General features: G+C 28.7%; 2 protein-coding genes across 2 annotated transcripts; one reads left to right on the top strand and one right to left on the bottom strand.

The window, feature by feature from the left end:
- Nucleotides 1-4,785: 4,785 nt before the first annotated feature.
- On the top strand, nucleotides 4,786-7,844 carry GEX1 (gamete expressed protein 1). The gene is made up of 6 exons (XM_022878730.2): nucleotides 4,786-5,356; nucleotides 5,712-6,299; nucleotides 6,391-6,517; nucleotides 6,817-7,003; nucleotides 7,088-7,235; nucleotides 7,318-7,844. Exons 1-6 carry the CDS (start codon nucleotides 4,899-4,901, stop codon nucleotides 7,568-7,570), a joined length of 1,761 nt encoding a protein of 586 aa, XP_022734465.2. The 5' UTR covers nucleotides 4,786-4,898; the 3' UTR covers nucleotides 7,571-7,844.
- A 3,978-nt stretch (nucleotides 7,845-11,822) lies between these two features.
- LOC111288207 (putative oxidoreductase At4g09670) lies at nucleotides 11,823-16,311 on the bottom strand. The gene is made up of 2 exons (XM_022878993.2): nucleotides 15,779-16,311; nucleotides 11,823-12,630 (listed from the first exon to the last, which is right to left on the bottom strand). The coding sequence occupies exons 1-2, from the start codon at nucleotides 16,244-16,246 to the stop codon at nucleotides 12,004-12,006; spliced, it is 1,095 nt and encodes a 364-aa protein (XP_022734728.2). The 5' UTR covers nucleotides 16,247-16,311; the 3' UTR covers nucleotides 11,823-12,003.
- Nucleotides 16,312-18,643: the final 2,332 nt, after the last annotated feature.

The raw sequence follows: 18,643 nt of genomic DNA, 5'->3' as shown, positions 1-18,643 counted from the left end.
GTCAGTATAAGTCTATATCGACAAGAAAATACCAACAGTTAAAAATTTGTCATAATACACATTTTGATTGTTGGTATAAGGTTTATTATGCTATATTGATGGATTTTTAAGTTTTATCGATGGTTTTTTGAATGTCAGTATTTGACAGTTTTCTTGTAATATGTCTTTAGCATACAAAGTGACGATTGGTGGAGCTAATACTTAAGCTTACATTGTTTTCAATATTTCTTTTCTTGTTTTGCAACACAATCCTAAATTTTCATCTATTTAGATATAACAGTTTAAGATTTCAACTTTGGTACTTGAAAGCTACCTAACATTACAATCTATAATTCATTGGGAGACGATAGTTGAATACTTTCACTTTATTATTTGATTTGTGCACTTGTAGCTATTTCTAAATTAGGCTATCACATGTATTCGAAAATTGTCCACTATCCTCAGTACAAGTCTTTAAACAATGATACAAAAGATTTCTTGAAGAGTTTCCTTTTCTCTACTGATTTCTCTCTTTTCCTCTCTTATTCTATATATGATTTATCACATAATTTCACATGAATGATACTTATCTCATTCTTGATTTGGATGAACATTTCTCATCATTTTTGTTTCTTATCATAGTTAAATGCCATGTTTATATTAAGAGAGGAATAAACTAGCCATTCTTGTCTTATTTCATGATGGTCGAATGCCATATTCATTTATTTTTCTATAGCCAAATGCCATCTTATATAGACAAAGAATGGGGCAACATGGTTCTAATTCAAATTTCAAATAACTGCTTCTTGGTAGTTTATCTTATAAAAGGAAAAGTTGCCCAACAGCAATGTATGTCTTGATTCAAACCAAGACTTTCTCAACTACTTAATAGCAATTATGTTGTGGGTCGGGTTCACCTAATATGGGCAAACTTTTCCAACATCTCTCGCTTGTATATAGTGGGTAGTAAATTCTCATGATAAAATAAAACATTTTCTATACTCTTTGCAATGGCTTCATACAAGGAAATAAGCCACATGACTAGCATACTTTTAGAGCTTAGTTGCTATACAACTGTTAGGTGCACATAGCAACTTAAAATTACATCTACTCATTTATACAACTATTAGGTATGTATAGTAACTTTCAAATACAAGTAGGGTAAGTATGCATGACCCTAGATCCATTCAGTAACATTTCAAGTTTCACACCATCTCTCTTTTATCATATTGCATGATATACTTGTGTATTCATAATTCTGTTTGACATCTCAAATATAATTAGTCGCTTTTTGAATACAACCAAATGTGATACCAGAATGATCTTCTTTTCTTTTAGAATCTCTCCATTTCAGTTCAATTACTATCTAGATATACCCAATTAGATCGAATCGTTCATGGCCATTTACAACATTCCAAGATAGTTAACATTGAATTGAAACTTTAAGAAATAGTAGAAAGTCCTTAAGGGTATTAAATATGAAATCCTCTAATCTCAAGGGTCCTTTTTGGGTCAAACAATACATATGTGGTATGAAACACATGTTACGGTATTACTCTTTTTTTCTCAATGAGCATATGTTTTTGTCATTACATATCAATACTGTACAGGTGATAGTGCAAATACTCTTAGTATCTAACTTAAGTTCACAACTCTAGAACTTCCACGTGGCATATTAAGATAGACAAAGTGAATTGTGGGATTATTCATTTTCGGTCACAAAATCTCAATATTAAGTAACCTCATCTTGATCCCTTATCAAGTTGATTCCGTTTTAAGCTTGGACTTTTGATCCATAGCTTAAAACTAATCTCATCTTCATGGTGCGAAACCATTAAAGCGATTACCTATGTAAGAAGGCCAATTATCAATCTGACATAACTTTTAATTCATATAATGTATGTATATATACATATACATATGTGCATGCTTCACAAAATAAATTACTAAACTTTTAATGTCATTAATTGCATTTAATATAAGTCAACTTAAATGGGAAAAATCATAGATTGTTCACATGGTACATCTTAATCGGTGCATCCTTATCTACATAAATCTAGAGATTTCAAGTGGCTATGAAACATATCTCTAAGCATGTGCTTTGTTAATGGATCTACAATTATCTTATACATAGAGATGTACTTGTTGACTTTCTTTTGTGCAACCCTATTTCTCATAAAATTATACTTGGTATCTTTGTGTTTGGTCTTTGGGATTTGTTTGTAAATGCGATTGCTACTTGACTATTATAATTTACTAACATTGAGTTAGAATCATCTTTTTCAATTTCTAAATGATTTAAAAATCTCATAAACCAAACAATCTATTAATTGTCGTTAAAAATACTACAAATTCAACTTTCATTATGCATAATGCTATTCAAGTCTCTTTCTTACTGATCCAAGACATAGCCCAATATTTAGTAAGAAAACATAACCAAGGTAGATTTTTCTTTCATTTAAATTTTCTCTCCAATTGGCGTCCATATAGCCAATCAAAAGACAAACCACTTTCTTGATAGCACAACAAATAATTCACAATGCCTTTATGATACCATAATATCGTTTTCATGGTTTTTTCAATGAGGTTGACTTGGAATCGATTAATATTTGCTTACATGCTCATTGCATAGCATATGTCTGGCTTTATGCACATAATAACGCATATAAGGCTTCCAATAGTACTAGAGTAAGAAATTATTATCATTTGTTCTTTTATTTTGTAGAGTCCTAGGACACATTCTTTAGTTCAAGCCTTTACTTTTTGTCTTAGGAGTATTAATTTGCTTGTAGTTTTGCATATTAGATCGTTCAAGAATTTTTTTAAGATATTACTCTTGTAAAAAAAAAAAAAACACTTTCTTGAAATGATTTTTCTTAATTCTTAAACCTTATATGTAAGCTATTTTGCACATGTCCTTCATTTCAAATTTGAGGACAACCAATTTTCACCATAGTGAAATGCTTGTTACCATTTTTAGCCAATAGCATGTATCTCACCCAAGCCTTAAATCCAACACAAAACCTTAAATTATATAGATCTTGAAACAAGTCAAATTCCAAAATCTTGAACCCACCTAAACACTAAAAATCACTCCAAAATTTAAGAGATTTTTATGAAAATCTCAAATAAAATAATTTACTCTTGAACAATGTCTAAAAAATAGGACACTTAAGAGATTTTATTTCATTAAGTTTTTCATATGATTTCTTAATTAAAAAAAAAACAAAAATGAATTCTTGGATCTGAAGAGTTGTATTTGAAATTGAATAATCTAAATATCAAACTCTAAAAATCAAATCTAAAAATGATTAAATCCAAAATATTCAAAATTCAATGACTTAAATTTCCTTCAATTCAAAATTATCTAATTTAAAATTACTGAATTCAAACCCATATTCGAATTTAATCTAACTCATCCAATTGGCACCTTTAGTCTTAGTGGGAGAAGTTAATAAATTGATAATAAATAACTACATGTTAAACCTAACAATTTGAGGGTCAAACTTAAAAAGCTCAAGATTAAAATAATTTATATTCGAAATGATTTGAATACTAATCGAGCAATCTAGGCATTCCAAACCAAATTTTTTAAAAAATTTTATTGATTTGAACATATTCTTATTCAAATTTAAAATGATTTAATTTTTTTAATTTAAATACAAAATAACTCAAATCTAAAATAAATTGAACTACAATAATTCAATCCAAATTCGATTTAACTCGCAGAGTTACCACCTCTAATAACTTCCACAAACGGCAATGAGTCGAAAAGGTAAAATTACCAGTTTACATAAATGGTAAAACGGAAGATAAAAGAGGGAGGGATGATTATATTTTTATTTTCGTAATAAAACATTAAAAAAGCAAAAGAATCTTACTAGTTACGCGCCCTTTTGCGATGAAACGCATCTTTTCAAGTCGGTTGGTTTGCTTTTCAAGCCATTGTTCCCTTTTTTATTTCTCTGTTTTCTACACCTAGATTACATTTTATTTCTTTCACATTTGATTTTCAATTTCATCACGGTCCCAAAAGCTTTTTCAGGGTTTGATATTAATCGGATGAATAAATATTTTTCTTACTGATTTTCAGCGGTGAGTTTTCATTTTTTTTGGTAATTTTGTAATTACTGTAACTTTAGGATTGCCTGCAAACTGAAAGTCTAAGGCGGTTCAACATGTTGGCTTGTAATATTTGTCTTGTCCTTTCCATCTTCTGTTTAAAAATAAAACAATTGATAACGACATGATGGGAAGTGTCCGGCAACGAAAATACTCTTTGTCTTGTCTTTTCTTTTTTACACTAATAAAAATAATTCGCAAATTTAGATTAAAATATTTTATTTGTAAAATTTAGATTGGAATTTTGTTGCTAATAGTTTTTAGGTTTGAATTTTATTATTTGCAGTCATTTTTATTCATTAAAGTAATTTGTGAATTTGAATTAATAAAATTTGAATATTTTATTTATAAAATTTATTAGTAATTTTTAAATTTAAATTCTGCTATTAATAATTAATAAGTGTGTAAATTTAATTTAAAATTTTTATTAGATCTACAGTTTATTTTGACATTGACATGGAGAAACTCCGTGTTTAAAATTTTTTATATCTAAAAAAATAATTAATCTTTTGATATTACTTTTCGGTGATAGCATCGGATTAATCATTAGAAAATAATTTTAATATTAATAAAAAAAGAAAGCAATTGAAATCCTTGGATTTGCTTTTCTTGGACTCCAAGACTGGTTAATCTGTCGAGTATATAAAGCCATGCACCACTCTTTGCTGGACCCTGTTCTTCAAATAAAGAGAACAGAAACGGGTTTTTGCTTGGTTTGGATATAAAATTTTGCTGTGATGAGTAATTTTTTTACTTTGTTTTGAACTTTCCCGTACAGGTTTTTGAGTTTTGTGACAATGGATTATCATCAACTTTTTCTGTCTCTAATGGTATTGCTCTCAGTTTCACCAAGATGCCAGTCATGGGGTTTGTTCTCTTCTTCTTCTCAGGCAAAAGCAATCCACCATGGCCATGACTCAGTGCCTGAATTCTCGATGGAAGGTTTAAACGATGAGAAGGGAATCAGGTTGCTCCAGGGTGCTAAAAACAAATTGGTTGGGTCAAATTCTTGCTGGAAAAATGCTTACGGACATCTCCTTGCTGGGTGCAAAGAGATCATTGCTACAGATGAGAAGCGTTCAAGATTTGCTTGGCATCTTAGTGATTGCTTTCAAAAGGATTCTGGAAGGTCCCCTTTTCCATTTTGTGACACAAAATCTGCAATGGTTTATTGCCTGAAACAGTTAAACGACTTGGAACACAAGGTTTATCTTGAATTCTTGCTTGAGACCAATTCCATCTGCTATCAGTTACAGTTAAGCTTTCTTCCCCTTTTAACTTCAGTTTTATTTATTTATAATTTTGTTACAAAGGAGGCCACAGCTTGGGTACAGGGTAAGGGATTGTTAGTGTTAAAATTTAAAATTTAAATTTGCTGAATGCTACCTTAAGAGGTGGCTGTATGAATCAACTGAGCTTAGCTTAGGATTCAACTTCCATTTTACTTTGGGGATAGGGGAAGTGTTTTAGTTGCTTTAATTTGAACTCGAGTCCTGTTCGATATTACCGCCTATGAACCAATTGAGTTAAGCTTCAGATTCAACTTCAGTGCAAATTTTTTTTCTTCTTTTTTTATTGCTGACCAGAATTTGGAATTTTGTTGTTATCAGGAACCAGGCATTCAAGCATGACACAGAGAGATTAGTCAATGAACTAACAAATTCAGCCAAATATGCAGAAGACAAACTAGATTCTTTAGAAGACAGAACAAGTGTTCTGTTGCAGAATTCAAATCAGATTCATGATTCATTGAATGCAATTGATGTTCGAATTTATAATGTAGATCAAACAACAAACAGTTTAGAAAGTCATATGGACAGTTTAATTGAGCACTCGCATACAGTTTACAAGCAAGCTTCAGATATTGCAGCTTTGCAAATCGAACTGCGAAACGGTCAGGCAATGATGAATGATCAACTCACTGAAGGAATAGCAATGCTTGATGGTGCATACAAAAATTTGGGCCTTGAAGTAGATAACTTGAGAAATGAAGCTATTGCAATTGAGAGTGAGATAAGCAAAGTTGGAAATGCAATGTCTTCAAGCATGAACAATCTGCAAAGAACAGCTGATGACATTGGAAATATGGCAGGGGTTTCTCTAGATAAGCAGCAACAACTTCTGGAGGGGCAATCGACAGCTCTTGAGGGTCTTCGATTTCTGACTAGATTTCAATCTGAAGCACTAGAAGAGAGCAGGTAAAACATGCAAAAAATAATTTATTAGATCATTTCAAACTCGAGAAGTTCAATGATTTTTTCCCTTTTCTAACTTGTTTATGAATCATAGAAATACTCTGCAGCATTTAGCTGAATATGGCAGAAAACAACAGGAAGAGCTTCTTAAACGACAAGAACAGCTTCAACAAGTCCATGACCACTTGGTTGAAAATTCCAAGTCAATATTGGCAGCTCAGGTATAGGCATTGTTAATATCCTTAATTAAGCAATGTTCTCGCAAGGAATAGCATTTTAATTAGACCTGGTAATTCGTATATTTGTGTGTATTTGTGTTTGTTTTATATAAAAATTATATATTATAATTCTTGTCCACATGCAAAACACTAAATATATATTTTTTATTTTTGTTAAACCTATATATAATTTTTGTTAAAATTTTAAACACTCTCGTATATTTTTTCATATAGTTTTTGAGTCTATCACCAGGTCGTGTTTTACAGTCATATCTAATTCTGATTGGTTTCTTGTTTTACAGGACGCTTTTGAATCAAAGCAAGCAAGCATGTTCGTTGCTCTAGATAAGCTATTTGCACTGCATAATGCCATGCTGCTTGAATCAAGATTAATCAAAGCTTTCTTTGTTTACTCTATGTCAATCTTTATCATCTACATGTTCACAAGCACGAAGCAAACATATCCTGTAAGACCGAGGCTATATATTGGTATGTCTAATTACATTGCCTTCTTTTTTCTTCTTTATCTTCTTCATATAAAACATTATATGAAAAATTCATCTTCGTTCGCAGGACTATGTGCTACATTCTTGATAGAAGTTGCTGTTCTTCGCTTCACAGCAAATGATATCGAGCTGCAAACGTGGATGGTAAATGTGGTTAGATCAATATTTGTGCTTATTGCTTCTATTCAGCTTCTACATGCCATTTGCACATACAGGTATGCATGATAAGACTTGAAATTGTGCAATGAGAGATACATAGATTGCAAGACTAAATGAGTTCTTTGTTAAAATATGCAGGGACTATGAATTTTTGAACCATCAGATGTTATTAACATTGATAGAGAAAGTTAATAATATGCAAAGCAACAAAGCATTGTCATGGGAAATGGATAGTGATGTAGATTGGCCTTCTTGGATTGATGCTGAGTTGCCAGAGGAAGTAGAAAAACTTGAAGATCCTGACTATATAGTTCAAGAAGAAGTTGGAGAGAATTCAATCACAACCTCTTCGATCACAAGAAAATATAATCTCCGCCACCGTAAATGCTGAAAGCTTAATCTCAGTGGATTTTTTTGTTGATAATCATCTTATTTTATGTTTCGTATAGGTATACAAGTGAGGATTGAATATGACAAATAGAACGATTCCATCCTCTTGAAAAGGGCCTTGGTTACATATGTACAGAATGGCCAGTAGATACCAAAAATTATCTTACAGAACTCTTAGTTGTAAAATTGTTATTTATTCTAACATGTATGTTACAATGATATAGAAGAAATTATCATAAATAGAACTCTTAGTTTTAAAGGTTAGGGTTTTTTTTTCCTTTACCTGTATTTTACAATGGCAACAGATTTTCATTATCTTTTTTTTGTACTATAAATAATTGAAAGTTTATTCCAAATCAGAAAAAAGCACACATTGTATTGATATTATGTTTTATATAAAAGTTACGTGTCACAATTCGTATTGACACATAAATACGAAATATATTTTGATTTTTGTTAAACTTATAAATAGTTTTTGTAAAAATTTTAAACTTACTTTCGTATCTTCTTTTTATTTTTTATAATTTTTTTGTCGTGTTTTAATTTATCAAGTGTACTTATATTTTAATGTCTAGAAAGATCTCTATTTATAGTATTAGCAATGCATTAATGTTATTACCTATTTACTCGGTCAACAAGATAACTCTTTTGGTCGACTAGCCAACAAATGCTCAATGCCATGTTACCACCAGTAAGGGTCAACATCCAGAACCTTCACCTTAAAATTGGCTTGCCCTTTGCCAAGGAAAGGTTAGCTTGAAACCTTTATTGACGTCTTATCAAAGCATCACTTTAGAATTGAATACTTAGCCTCTGACTTGTTAGAGACCATTAAATACAATTCACGTTTGCATGAGATCATTGAATGCAATTTATAGTCACCCACATAGATTCTCTTCAAGCTCCACGTAAACTCATCATCAGCTGTCAATTGTCTTAGTTAACTCACTACCTTTTGTTTGATATGTAAGGTAAAAAGGAGGGCTAGGTGCATAAGACTTAAGCATTCCTCTCCTTGTAGCTTCCTCAATACTCATTATTTTCCTCTTCACCAAATCTTAGACACTTTCACAGACTAAAGCATCGGAGCGCATCGTGAAAAACCAATTCCGACACCCATTGATTGTGTTTTCTAGCTACAGGTCCAGGTTCCCTCATGTTCAACCTCCAACCAGCTTCCATCCAATTAAACACCCAAAAAACACCATCATCAATTGGCGCCGTCTGTGGGAAACGATAGCCATGTTCCATCCCATTCTTATGAAACAGCAACACTAACCATAAATCTAACCATTCAACCTATAGCTGTCTCCGACGCAGCAGCCATGTTGCCAACCCCTTACAAATCCCATCCCCAAATCTTCCTTCGTGGAACCCACAATATGACCTTATTTTCACATTTCCTAGTAATCCAGTATCATTAAATGCATGGATTGCAAATCGATGGCATATTAGCAAAACCTAATGGCAGTATTATCTCCAATCATGAATTAACCCTTCTATTGTTCCACACCACTGCCGTTGAACGCCCAAACCCAATCTCCCAACCACTTTTTTTGCAAGCTCAGTTATCACAACTCATTAATGCCATTAATTAGCAAAATATTATTCCTGCCACCTCTATTGTGCATGTTGCATTACCAGTTCCACATATACCCATATACCAAACCAACATACACTAAACCCCCCCCATAGTTTTATCATACATTGATAAATCAAATTCAGTTATTGAATGTCCAAGTACCCACCCAACAAAGGTTACTTCAACAGTATCAGTAGGATACCCAACAACCCTTACAAGAAAGACCCCAACTAAAGGAAAGAACTATTTTTTCTTTTCGAAAACCACCACAAATCCCTAGCCAACCTGAAGAAAGTTACCCTCAAGCCAACCAAGACAATACCCACACTGATGTAGAAGTAACACAAAACCAAACTTAAAAGCAACAGTGAATTTCCCAAACTCAGAAGCTCTCTGTATAGCTTTGCCTATTGCATTGTCTGCTGGTGTAACAATAAGTTGTTTAGAAATTTCTAGCAACTTGAACATACTTTTAGGCCAATAACCGCGTGCTTTATTGGTAGTAGAGATATTCATAGGGCAGGTCGGTTGAGTTTGGATTGGGTTTATATTTGGTATTAATAGTTTATATGCTTCTTTAAATTTGATCTAATTCGATATTTTAGGCCTAAAATTTTTTCAAGCTTGACTTATGTTAAAAAATAAGATTTAAGCTCATCCATTAAGTCTAATTTATATAATTTATAATAAATAATTAAAATAATCACCTTGAAAATTATTATATTACCATTATAATTGTTTGACAATTTTTTGACATATTTACTAAAGTATAATAATACTCTTACTCTTATATTCGGTTAAAATTATTATAATGTCCATTCTATTATAATTATAAAAATACTTCTTTTACCATAATCAAAATTATTATAATACTCCTCTTATTATAATTACGAAAATGCTTCTCTTATCGTATTGGTCAACTATAATTAAAAGTAATCTCCTTGAAAATTACTATATTACCTCTCCAATTATGTGACAATTGTTTGACACGTGCAAACTTACAATAATATCTCTACTTCCATAATAAGTTCAAGTTACTATAATGTCCTCCTATTATAATTAGATAAAATTATTATAATGGCCTACTTAGCATAATTATGGAATGACATTTGACATTTTGTTTGAAATTTAGTATAATATCTCTATTAAATTAAATATTAAATTTTATCATAATATAAAATTAATTACATATTAAATTACTAATTACCTTTACAATTGCTTCATAGAAATTATACAAAAGTTAACTACATTAAATTACTATAATAAAATAAATCTATACAATATACTAAAAGGAATCTCATAAGAAAATCACTATAGTGCATCTCTTATCATAATTAACTAAAATTGTCCTTATTAAATTACATATTAAATTTTAATAATATATATATTTAACTATATATGAAATTATTAAAATACCCTTTACCATTGTTTCATGAAAATTTGGCATGTGGCATTTTATGAAAATTACTATAATACTCTTATTAAATTACATAATAAATTAATTACGTAAGACTTAACTACATATTAAATTACTATAAATTTATACAATATATTGAAACTAATCTTTAATAGAAATTACTATAAAACTATATATTTTTTATAAATATATTTTTATAAAAAATAACTATTTAAAAATAAAAATTGACAAAAAAATTAAAATATAGTAAAAAAACTCTTTTTAAAAAAGTAAAATATTAAAATAAAAATTTATATATAATTATAATAATTTAATTATATATATCCGGATCAGATTAGGCTTTAATTTTTTTGTCCACAGCTCTGTCCCAAATTTAAACTTGTCTAAAAATTTTGCCCAATCCCCGTTTAATATGTTTTAATTTTTTTATTTGAGTCTTCTCAAAATTTGAGCAGACTTTTGGGTCCGTATGGATAACTTAACCTTTGAATAATTCTAATAGATAAAATACTGAACTTTTAATTTCAATCTCAAATATATATATATATATATATTTTGCACTTCCAACCACGAAATAAGATAATCTGTTGGAAGCCCACTGTTAATCCTTCTAGCCATTTTTTGAATTAAGGGATTACAGTGCTTTGTTGAATGTCATGAATCCAAGATTTGCAGAAAAATATTTCAATCTTAACACTATTTAATTGCAAACCAAACATGAAGTAAAACTGTTGCAAAATAGCAAATAAACCCAAAATTGACTCTTTTGTTCCGCATGTAAATATCATGAGGTCATATGCAAAACATAGAAGTGTCAATTGCACCCATTTATGGTTAGAATTATAGACAAACTTCTTTTCCTTTGCAGCCATATTCAGCAGAGATGATAAAACATTAATTATTTTTGCAATTAGACAGGGAGAGAGAGGATCACCCTACCTCGTGCCTTTCTTGCCAGGGAAAAAATAACTATCTACTTTCGTATATTATATAAGAAAAACTTCCCTTTCACTTCAATATTATTTTTGTAACTCACGTTGTTAAGTACCATAAGATCTAAATAGAGAAAAATTACTTTACCCAAAGAAAGTTATAGATATATTAATTACCATTTTTTTTATTTTCACGGTAATCTTATCTACTATTCCATGTTTTGAGTACACCAAATATGTTCAAATAAAGCAAATATTAAACCTGAAAATTTAAAATACGATAGAAAACTTAACATGAAAATAATAAAAAAAGACACAAAAATGATATGAATTAAAATTTTAATAAAATTATGTATGAATTTAACAAAAATCTATATATGTTTCATATTTTTCGTATTAATATGCAGTTTTCGTGTAAATATGATAGGAATAGACGAAGTATCAATTTTTACACTACATGAATGCCTGGATAGCCGGCTCTAACAAATATACTCTGATATGACTTAAAAATAAACAGGCTTACAACCAAGATCAACAGATTTCTTCACTGCATCAAGTAGCAACTGAGTCTTTCTGCTAATCTCAGGCCATTTACGATCAGGCAGAAAACCATATGTTTTAATCCCCTCAACAAGCCTTGCAAATTCCTGAACCATCAATGCCTCCTGTGGGAGCTCAGAAGCCACAACAATTTTCTCAGGCTTCACATTCCACCCGATGTGAAGTTCCACAAATTTTGCTCCCAATGTGAATTCAAATGAAGCAGAACTCTCTTGATATGGGATTATGAAGTCGTTGAGATTTATGGTTCCTCTTGAACCAGTTATGGCCAAGTCCATGGATGTGTTGCAGAGGAAAGAACAGTGAATAATTGCATCTGTTTTGGTTCCATCTGGTTGCCTGTATTGAATTGAAGCTGAGCAGGAGATGATGACTCCATTGGAGTTTTTAGTGACATCTGGTAGTGCAGTGACTACAGTTGGTAGCTGGTAATTTTTGGCCCACAGGACAGCTCCAAGACAGTACCAGCCAATATCACCAAGTGCACCAAGGGCATCCAGTTTTGGTTTTACTCTTATGTCATTCTCCATGAATTCGGGGGATGCTGCTGTTGTTGATGTGCTGTAGACCTGACATTCCGTAGCAGCAAATTGCAGATTTTTTAGAAACTTTGAAGTTGAATGATACAAATGCAGGGTGTGTTTGAAAATGCATAGAAAATTTTCAATGTATTGAAAAACAAAATTTTCAACGGTTTAGATTTTAGATTTATATTTGATGCATTGTTAATATATAGATTTTGTACATTATCAGCAAATTAATGATATTATCTCAGTAATGAGATAAATTAAATGATCCTATCTCATTAAGAAATAAATTTTTAAAAAATATTATTTTTTTATTTATTTTAAAAACTGATATTTATTCACTAATAAGATTATATTATCCGATTCACTTATAATGTATAGAATCTATATATTTATAATGTATCAAATTTAACTTTTGATTTTTTTTCAATATATTTGATAAATCATATTAAATGCTACTCAATAGAATTTTTTTTAAAAAAAATATTGAATAGAATAATTAAAGAAGGAGCTACTTATCACTGCACAATATATTCAGTCAATTTTATTCAAAAAATTATATATTCCTTTTAAGTTTTATTTAAAACTATTCATTTTTAAAATTCAATAATTACAGTTATCGATCAATTAATCAGAGGCGGATTGCCCTTTAAACTTGAGAGGCCTTGGCCCCAAAGTTTTGAAAATCATTTTATATATATATATATATATTTAAATTGGTCCCTGTTAAAATCGAATTATTAATTAATTAATTAATTTTTTGGTTTTATAATCTAATTTGCATTGGAATTTAAGAAGGATTAAAATCATATTGCTATTCTATATTTATTATATTTATTTTTTTAGTTTCATAATATAATTTTATGCATTATAATTTAAGATGGACTAAAATCATATAGTGTTTTTTTCTCATTTCTTTATAATTTACTATAATTTCTCCTCTCTATATAAATTTTTTTACTTTTAATTTTACTCTAATCTTTATTTTATGTTCTCCTGCAATCTATTTTTCCAAAAAAAAAAAAAAACCATTTTATAGAAGATTTGATCTTAACTTTGAATCTCAAAATTTTAACTTCATTTTTAAAAAAAATATATTTATTTTTCTTATATTGATAAAAAAATTTGTTTAACAAATGATTTATTTGTATTTTTAATTTTAAATTATCAAAATAATAAAAAAATTTTCATAATTTTGAAAGATTATGTAATTAGATATTTCACCATTAATTTAAAAATATCGGTACTCTTTAAACTTTAATTTTGTTATAATAATATTTTGTTTTACAAATTTATGACCTATCAATATATTGTTTATATTATATATATATGATATTAGAAATTTTATAAACGAAAATCAATTCGAAATTGTACTATCTGGTTCGATTAGAATATATTCTTTCTTATTCGATTCAGATTAAATTCGGATATTAAATGTATATATTAGATTTGGATCAAAAAGTAAAAAATCAAATTGAACAAAATTATATATTTTTTATTAGCTTATATATTTTAAATTTTATAAAATAAAACAATTATGTTATATCATCTAATCTATTTTAATATATTAAAAATTATATTAAAATAATATATAAAAATAAAAAAATAAATTTCAAAAATTAATGAACCAAATTGATATAATTTGGTTTGGATGGGATAGAATTAGATAAAAAAATTGATTGGAATTCAGATCAAATTTTAAAAATTTATAATATTAAATATTATTATAAAAATCGAACTAAATCCAATTCGATTTGAGCTATTATCACCTCTAACTATCTTTAGCACATAATTTTTAATAACATACCGAACAATTTTTGTAATATAAATTTAGTGATTATAAAATTCAGTACCAAAAATTTAGTACTTAATTTTTTAGATTATCAAATAGCAGAGTAATTAAGGCATGCAGTAGTTCTATAACAAGTAAAACTGAGTTGATATTTTCAAAAACTCAATCAGAAAACTATAGACTTCAACTTGGTTCAAAATCAAATTCAATTGAGCTTTGTTTTCAAACTCAAGTTCGTAAGAAAAAATATAAAAGATGAATTACTATTTATTTAGCTCAATTATCATTAAAATATCTAAGCTTGAATTCTGTCTCCCATATTGATATCCTTAGAGTCCTAATTTTTTAAGAAAATATAAATTTATATAAAATTAAATAAGAAAACAAAATAAAGACAATAAATTAGAATTGGATCGTGTGTGTGTGTATATATATATATATATATATATGTATATATTGTCTTGCATGCATGTTAACTAAGGGTGTAAATGAGTTAAGTTATTCATTAACTATATGAGTTCAACTAAAAAGAAACTCAAGATCAACTCGTTCATTGTTGAGTCGAATTCGAGTTACTTGAGTGAGTTAAGCCGATCTTGAGTCATTTAATATTTAACCGAAGAAGCCTTCAAGCCTAATAAAATTTTTTTAATATATTTAATATATAAAAATAAATGATAAAAATATACTATTTAATATAAATATTTATAATTTTATCCAACCTATCAATTTGAACTCGAACAGCTCAATTAAATTATAAATTGAGCTCCAGCAAGAAAAATGAAGCCCCATCAAACTCGATTCTTGAGTTTTCGACTCAAGTCAAGCTCAAATTTAATGATATATCTACTTAATTCAAATCGATTACACGCCTAATATGAACTATCAAATTTTTGCTAATTATTTTTAAGCCTAGTTGTAAGAGTTTTAAAATATTTTTATAATACCTAGTTGTAAGTGTTTTAACATTTATTGATATATATTTTTTTCCAAATATATATATATTCAGAAAACCATTTTTATAATTAGGATTAAGAATAACTTGAGTTAAAAATTAAAATATGAAACTACTCAAAATTTTTGATACTTAAAATTGTTAGAGATTAATCACTACTCACTGAAATTAATCAAACTTGACTCTTTGTATGGTGTTTGTAAGCTGACGTATGAACATTTTTTTTTTATTTTATAATTCCTACTCTCTATTAATTCTAGAAGACCAAGAGATATTTTTCCTTCTCCCCTCTATATTTCATTCAAATTTAAAAGTCATTTAAATGAAATGGACAGATCCAGAGATTTGATGCACTATCACTAAATAAAAAAAATGTAAATCAAAATAAAGCAATGCTACTTAAATTTAAAAACATAAAAGAAATAATAATAAAAAACACTTACATAATTGACATCTCCTAAAAGCTTGGAATCAAAAAGCATCTGCTTCATTTTAACAGTCCTAGGATGGTGCAACCACATGGATCCATCCATAAACTGCACACCGTTGGATTCACATGTTTCAAGTATTCTGTCCAACTCACCTACATCAAGAGCCGTCGGTTTCTCTATCAGCAAATGCTTACCCTTTTTGGCAGCCATCACCGCCCAATGAACGTGCAAACTAGTTGGCAATGGCATGTACACAGCATCCACAAATGGGTCCTCCAGCACTTGTTCATAGTTCCCATAAATTTTGACACTTTCAGGAAATCCGTTTACAGTTGCAAATTGCTTTGCTTTTTCTATGGAACGGCTGCCAATGGCGTGAAGGACTGAGTTGGGGGCTAAGTTGATGGCTCTTGCAAACTTTCTTGCTATGTTTGCACATCCGACGATGCCGAGACGAATTGGGGCTTCAGTTTCAGCCATTTTGTGCTTTGGTGGGTGAGGTGAGTGTCAGCTTGAAATGATGTGGTCGAGACTTGAGAATGTTGGAAGGGATTAAGATTGGTCATATCCCCTTACGTGGGTTCATTCTGGCCTTAAAAGTATAGCAACGGAAATCCATTAGTTCTTGGGCTGAGTCTGAATATATATATATATATATATATATATATATTATGTTTGTGCATTCATGTCATATTTATTTTATGTTAAATACTTATAAAATGTAAAAATTATAATATTAAATTCATATCAACATATTAAAAATAATTTTTTTTATTTTTAACAAACTCGTACAAATTTTATTAAAATTTTAAACTGTGTTACTTTTATATTTTTTTATATTATTTTTATATCGTATCATCATATCTTATTTAAAATTGTAAGATCTACAAACCTGTAATGCTCAATGCAATATGATGTTGTGTTGAGAATTAATCAAGCAATTAATATTATTAATATGCCACCAAAAAATAATATTAAATTTATGTATAAAAAATTAAAAGTAATATTGAAGAAGAGGATAAAAATGATTTTGTTTGGTGTAACATAGCAACAATCATAAAAAAGAAGCAAAATAAAAAATTTTAAAAAAAGAAAGACCTAGTGCGTTATAGGCTTAAGGAAAAAAAAAAAAAAAGAAAAAAAAATGAAGGTTAAATCTGGAAAACAAGGCTACAATAATGAAAATTTGGCAAGATTGCGGTCCAGAATGGCAGAAATAATTGAATCACCCTTTACCCTTCAGCCATTTGGATTCCATTATGGCTTTTTGGTTGCTAATTGCACTTCATCGCAGGTGCAACTCCATCCAAACCAATCCTAAATATATATACTCTTTATTTTCACATGATGTAAATGGATCCTCCTCTTAAATTTTATAAATTATTATTAAATTCTTATATATAAAAAAGTCAAATTATGCCAATTATGTATGTACTTTATCAAAAATTAAAATTTAATTTATTTATTGTAGTTCTTAAATTATTTGATTTAATAATATTAGTCCAATCATTAAATTTATCAAAATTTTGCCATTAAAAAAAAATACTATCGTGATTGTTAACTTGATTACATAAATGTTAATTTTGTTGATGTGGCATTGACTTTACTGACGTGATAATTTTAATAAATTAAATTATTTGTTAACTTATGTGAATAGCTTTTGTACTCACACAAAATTTCAATTTTATTCCTTTTAGTATAATTCATAAATAACTTGCCCTCGTACAAATTAAGTTTGATAATGTTGGTCAATTACTAATGCCATCAGTTGCACTTCATTAACTTTGCTAACATGACTGTTAAATTTATTGATGTTGTAGACACTCCAATCTGTCCAGGAGTCTACATTTGATTTTTGTTAATAAAAATAAAAAAATAAAAAAAACAAAAAAAAATAACTAGTTGAGTTTGTGTGAAATTGTTGGAATTGGTTTATAAAGTTGGGGTTGGATTTAAGGTTGGAATTCAAAGGAAATTGAGATTCCTTTTTGGATTGGAGTTCTTAGATTCAGAATCCTATAAATACATACCCACACAAATCACACAAACACACACAAAAAAATTAGAGAGAGAGAGGCAAAAATCAGAGAAAGCAATCAAGAAAATTTTTCAAAGATTTTTCGGTGTTTAAAAAAAAAAGAAGAAGTTTTTTGGAAAAATCTAGAAAATTCCTAAATTCTGGTGACTTTTTTCAATATTTGTCTCAAGTCGAGCCTAGTTGAGTTGCTTTTTGAGCCGTTCTAGCTTTTCTTCCTACAGCGAAGCCAAGCCGAGCCACCTCCTGTTTTGGGTATTTTTTTTCACTTTATTTAGTTATTTTTTTGAGTATTTTTGCATTATTAAATTTTAGAAAAAAATGAAAACAAAAAGGGTAAAAAATAAAATAAATTTTAGAAATAAATATTAATTATCCAATGATGAAATTTATAGAAATTTCAAAAAGTAAATTCTATAAAATTCCTAAGTGAGAAGTTTTACCTAAACTTATCCCAAATGGTGGAATAATTTAGATAAAGTTTTAATAACAATAATTAATATTTATTTTCAAAACAAAAAAAAAAGAAAAAGAAAAAGAATAAAAATATAAAAATTAATAAAAATTTTTGGAATTAAATACAAATTATCCAAGAATGAGATTTTTAGAAATTTCAAATGATAAATTCTTAAGAAATCTCTAAGTGAGAAATTTTATCTAAATTTTTCCTAAATGGTGGAATAATTTAGATGAAGTTTCAATAAAAAAAATTGTCATATTATTTTCTTTCCAACAAAGAAAAAGAGAAATAAAGAGAATTTTTAAATAGGCTCAAATGGTGAAAAATTTAGAAATTCAAAAGAGAAGATATTTCTAATTTGGCCCAAATGGTGAAATAATTA

This window comes from Durio zibethinus, chromosome 4 (genome assembly GCF_047325235.1).
Source record: "Durio zibethinus cultivar Kanyao isolate XHJ-2024 chromosome 4, ASM4732523v1, whole genome shotgun sequence".
Classification (NCBI taxonomy): Eukaryota; Viridiplantae; Streptophyta; class Magnoliopsida; order Malvales; family Malvaceae; genus Durio; species Durio zibethinus.
Note: the sequence above shows the minus strand (reverse complement) of the source record. Positions and strands in the feature narration are given on the sequence as shown.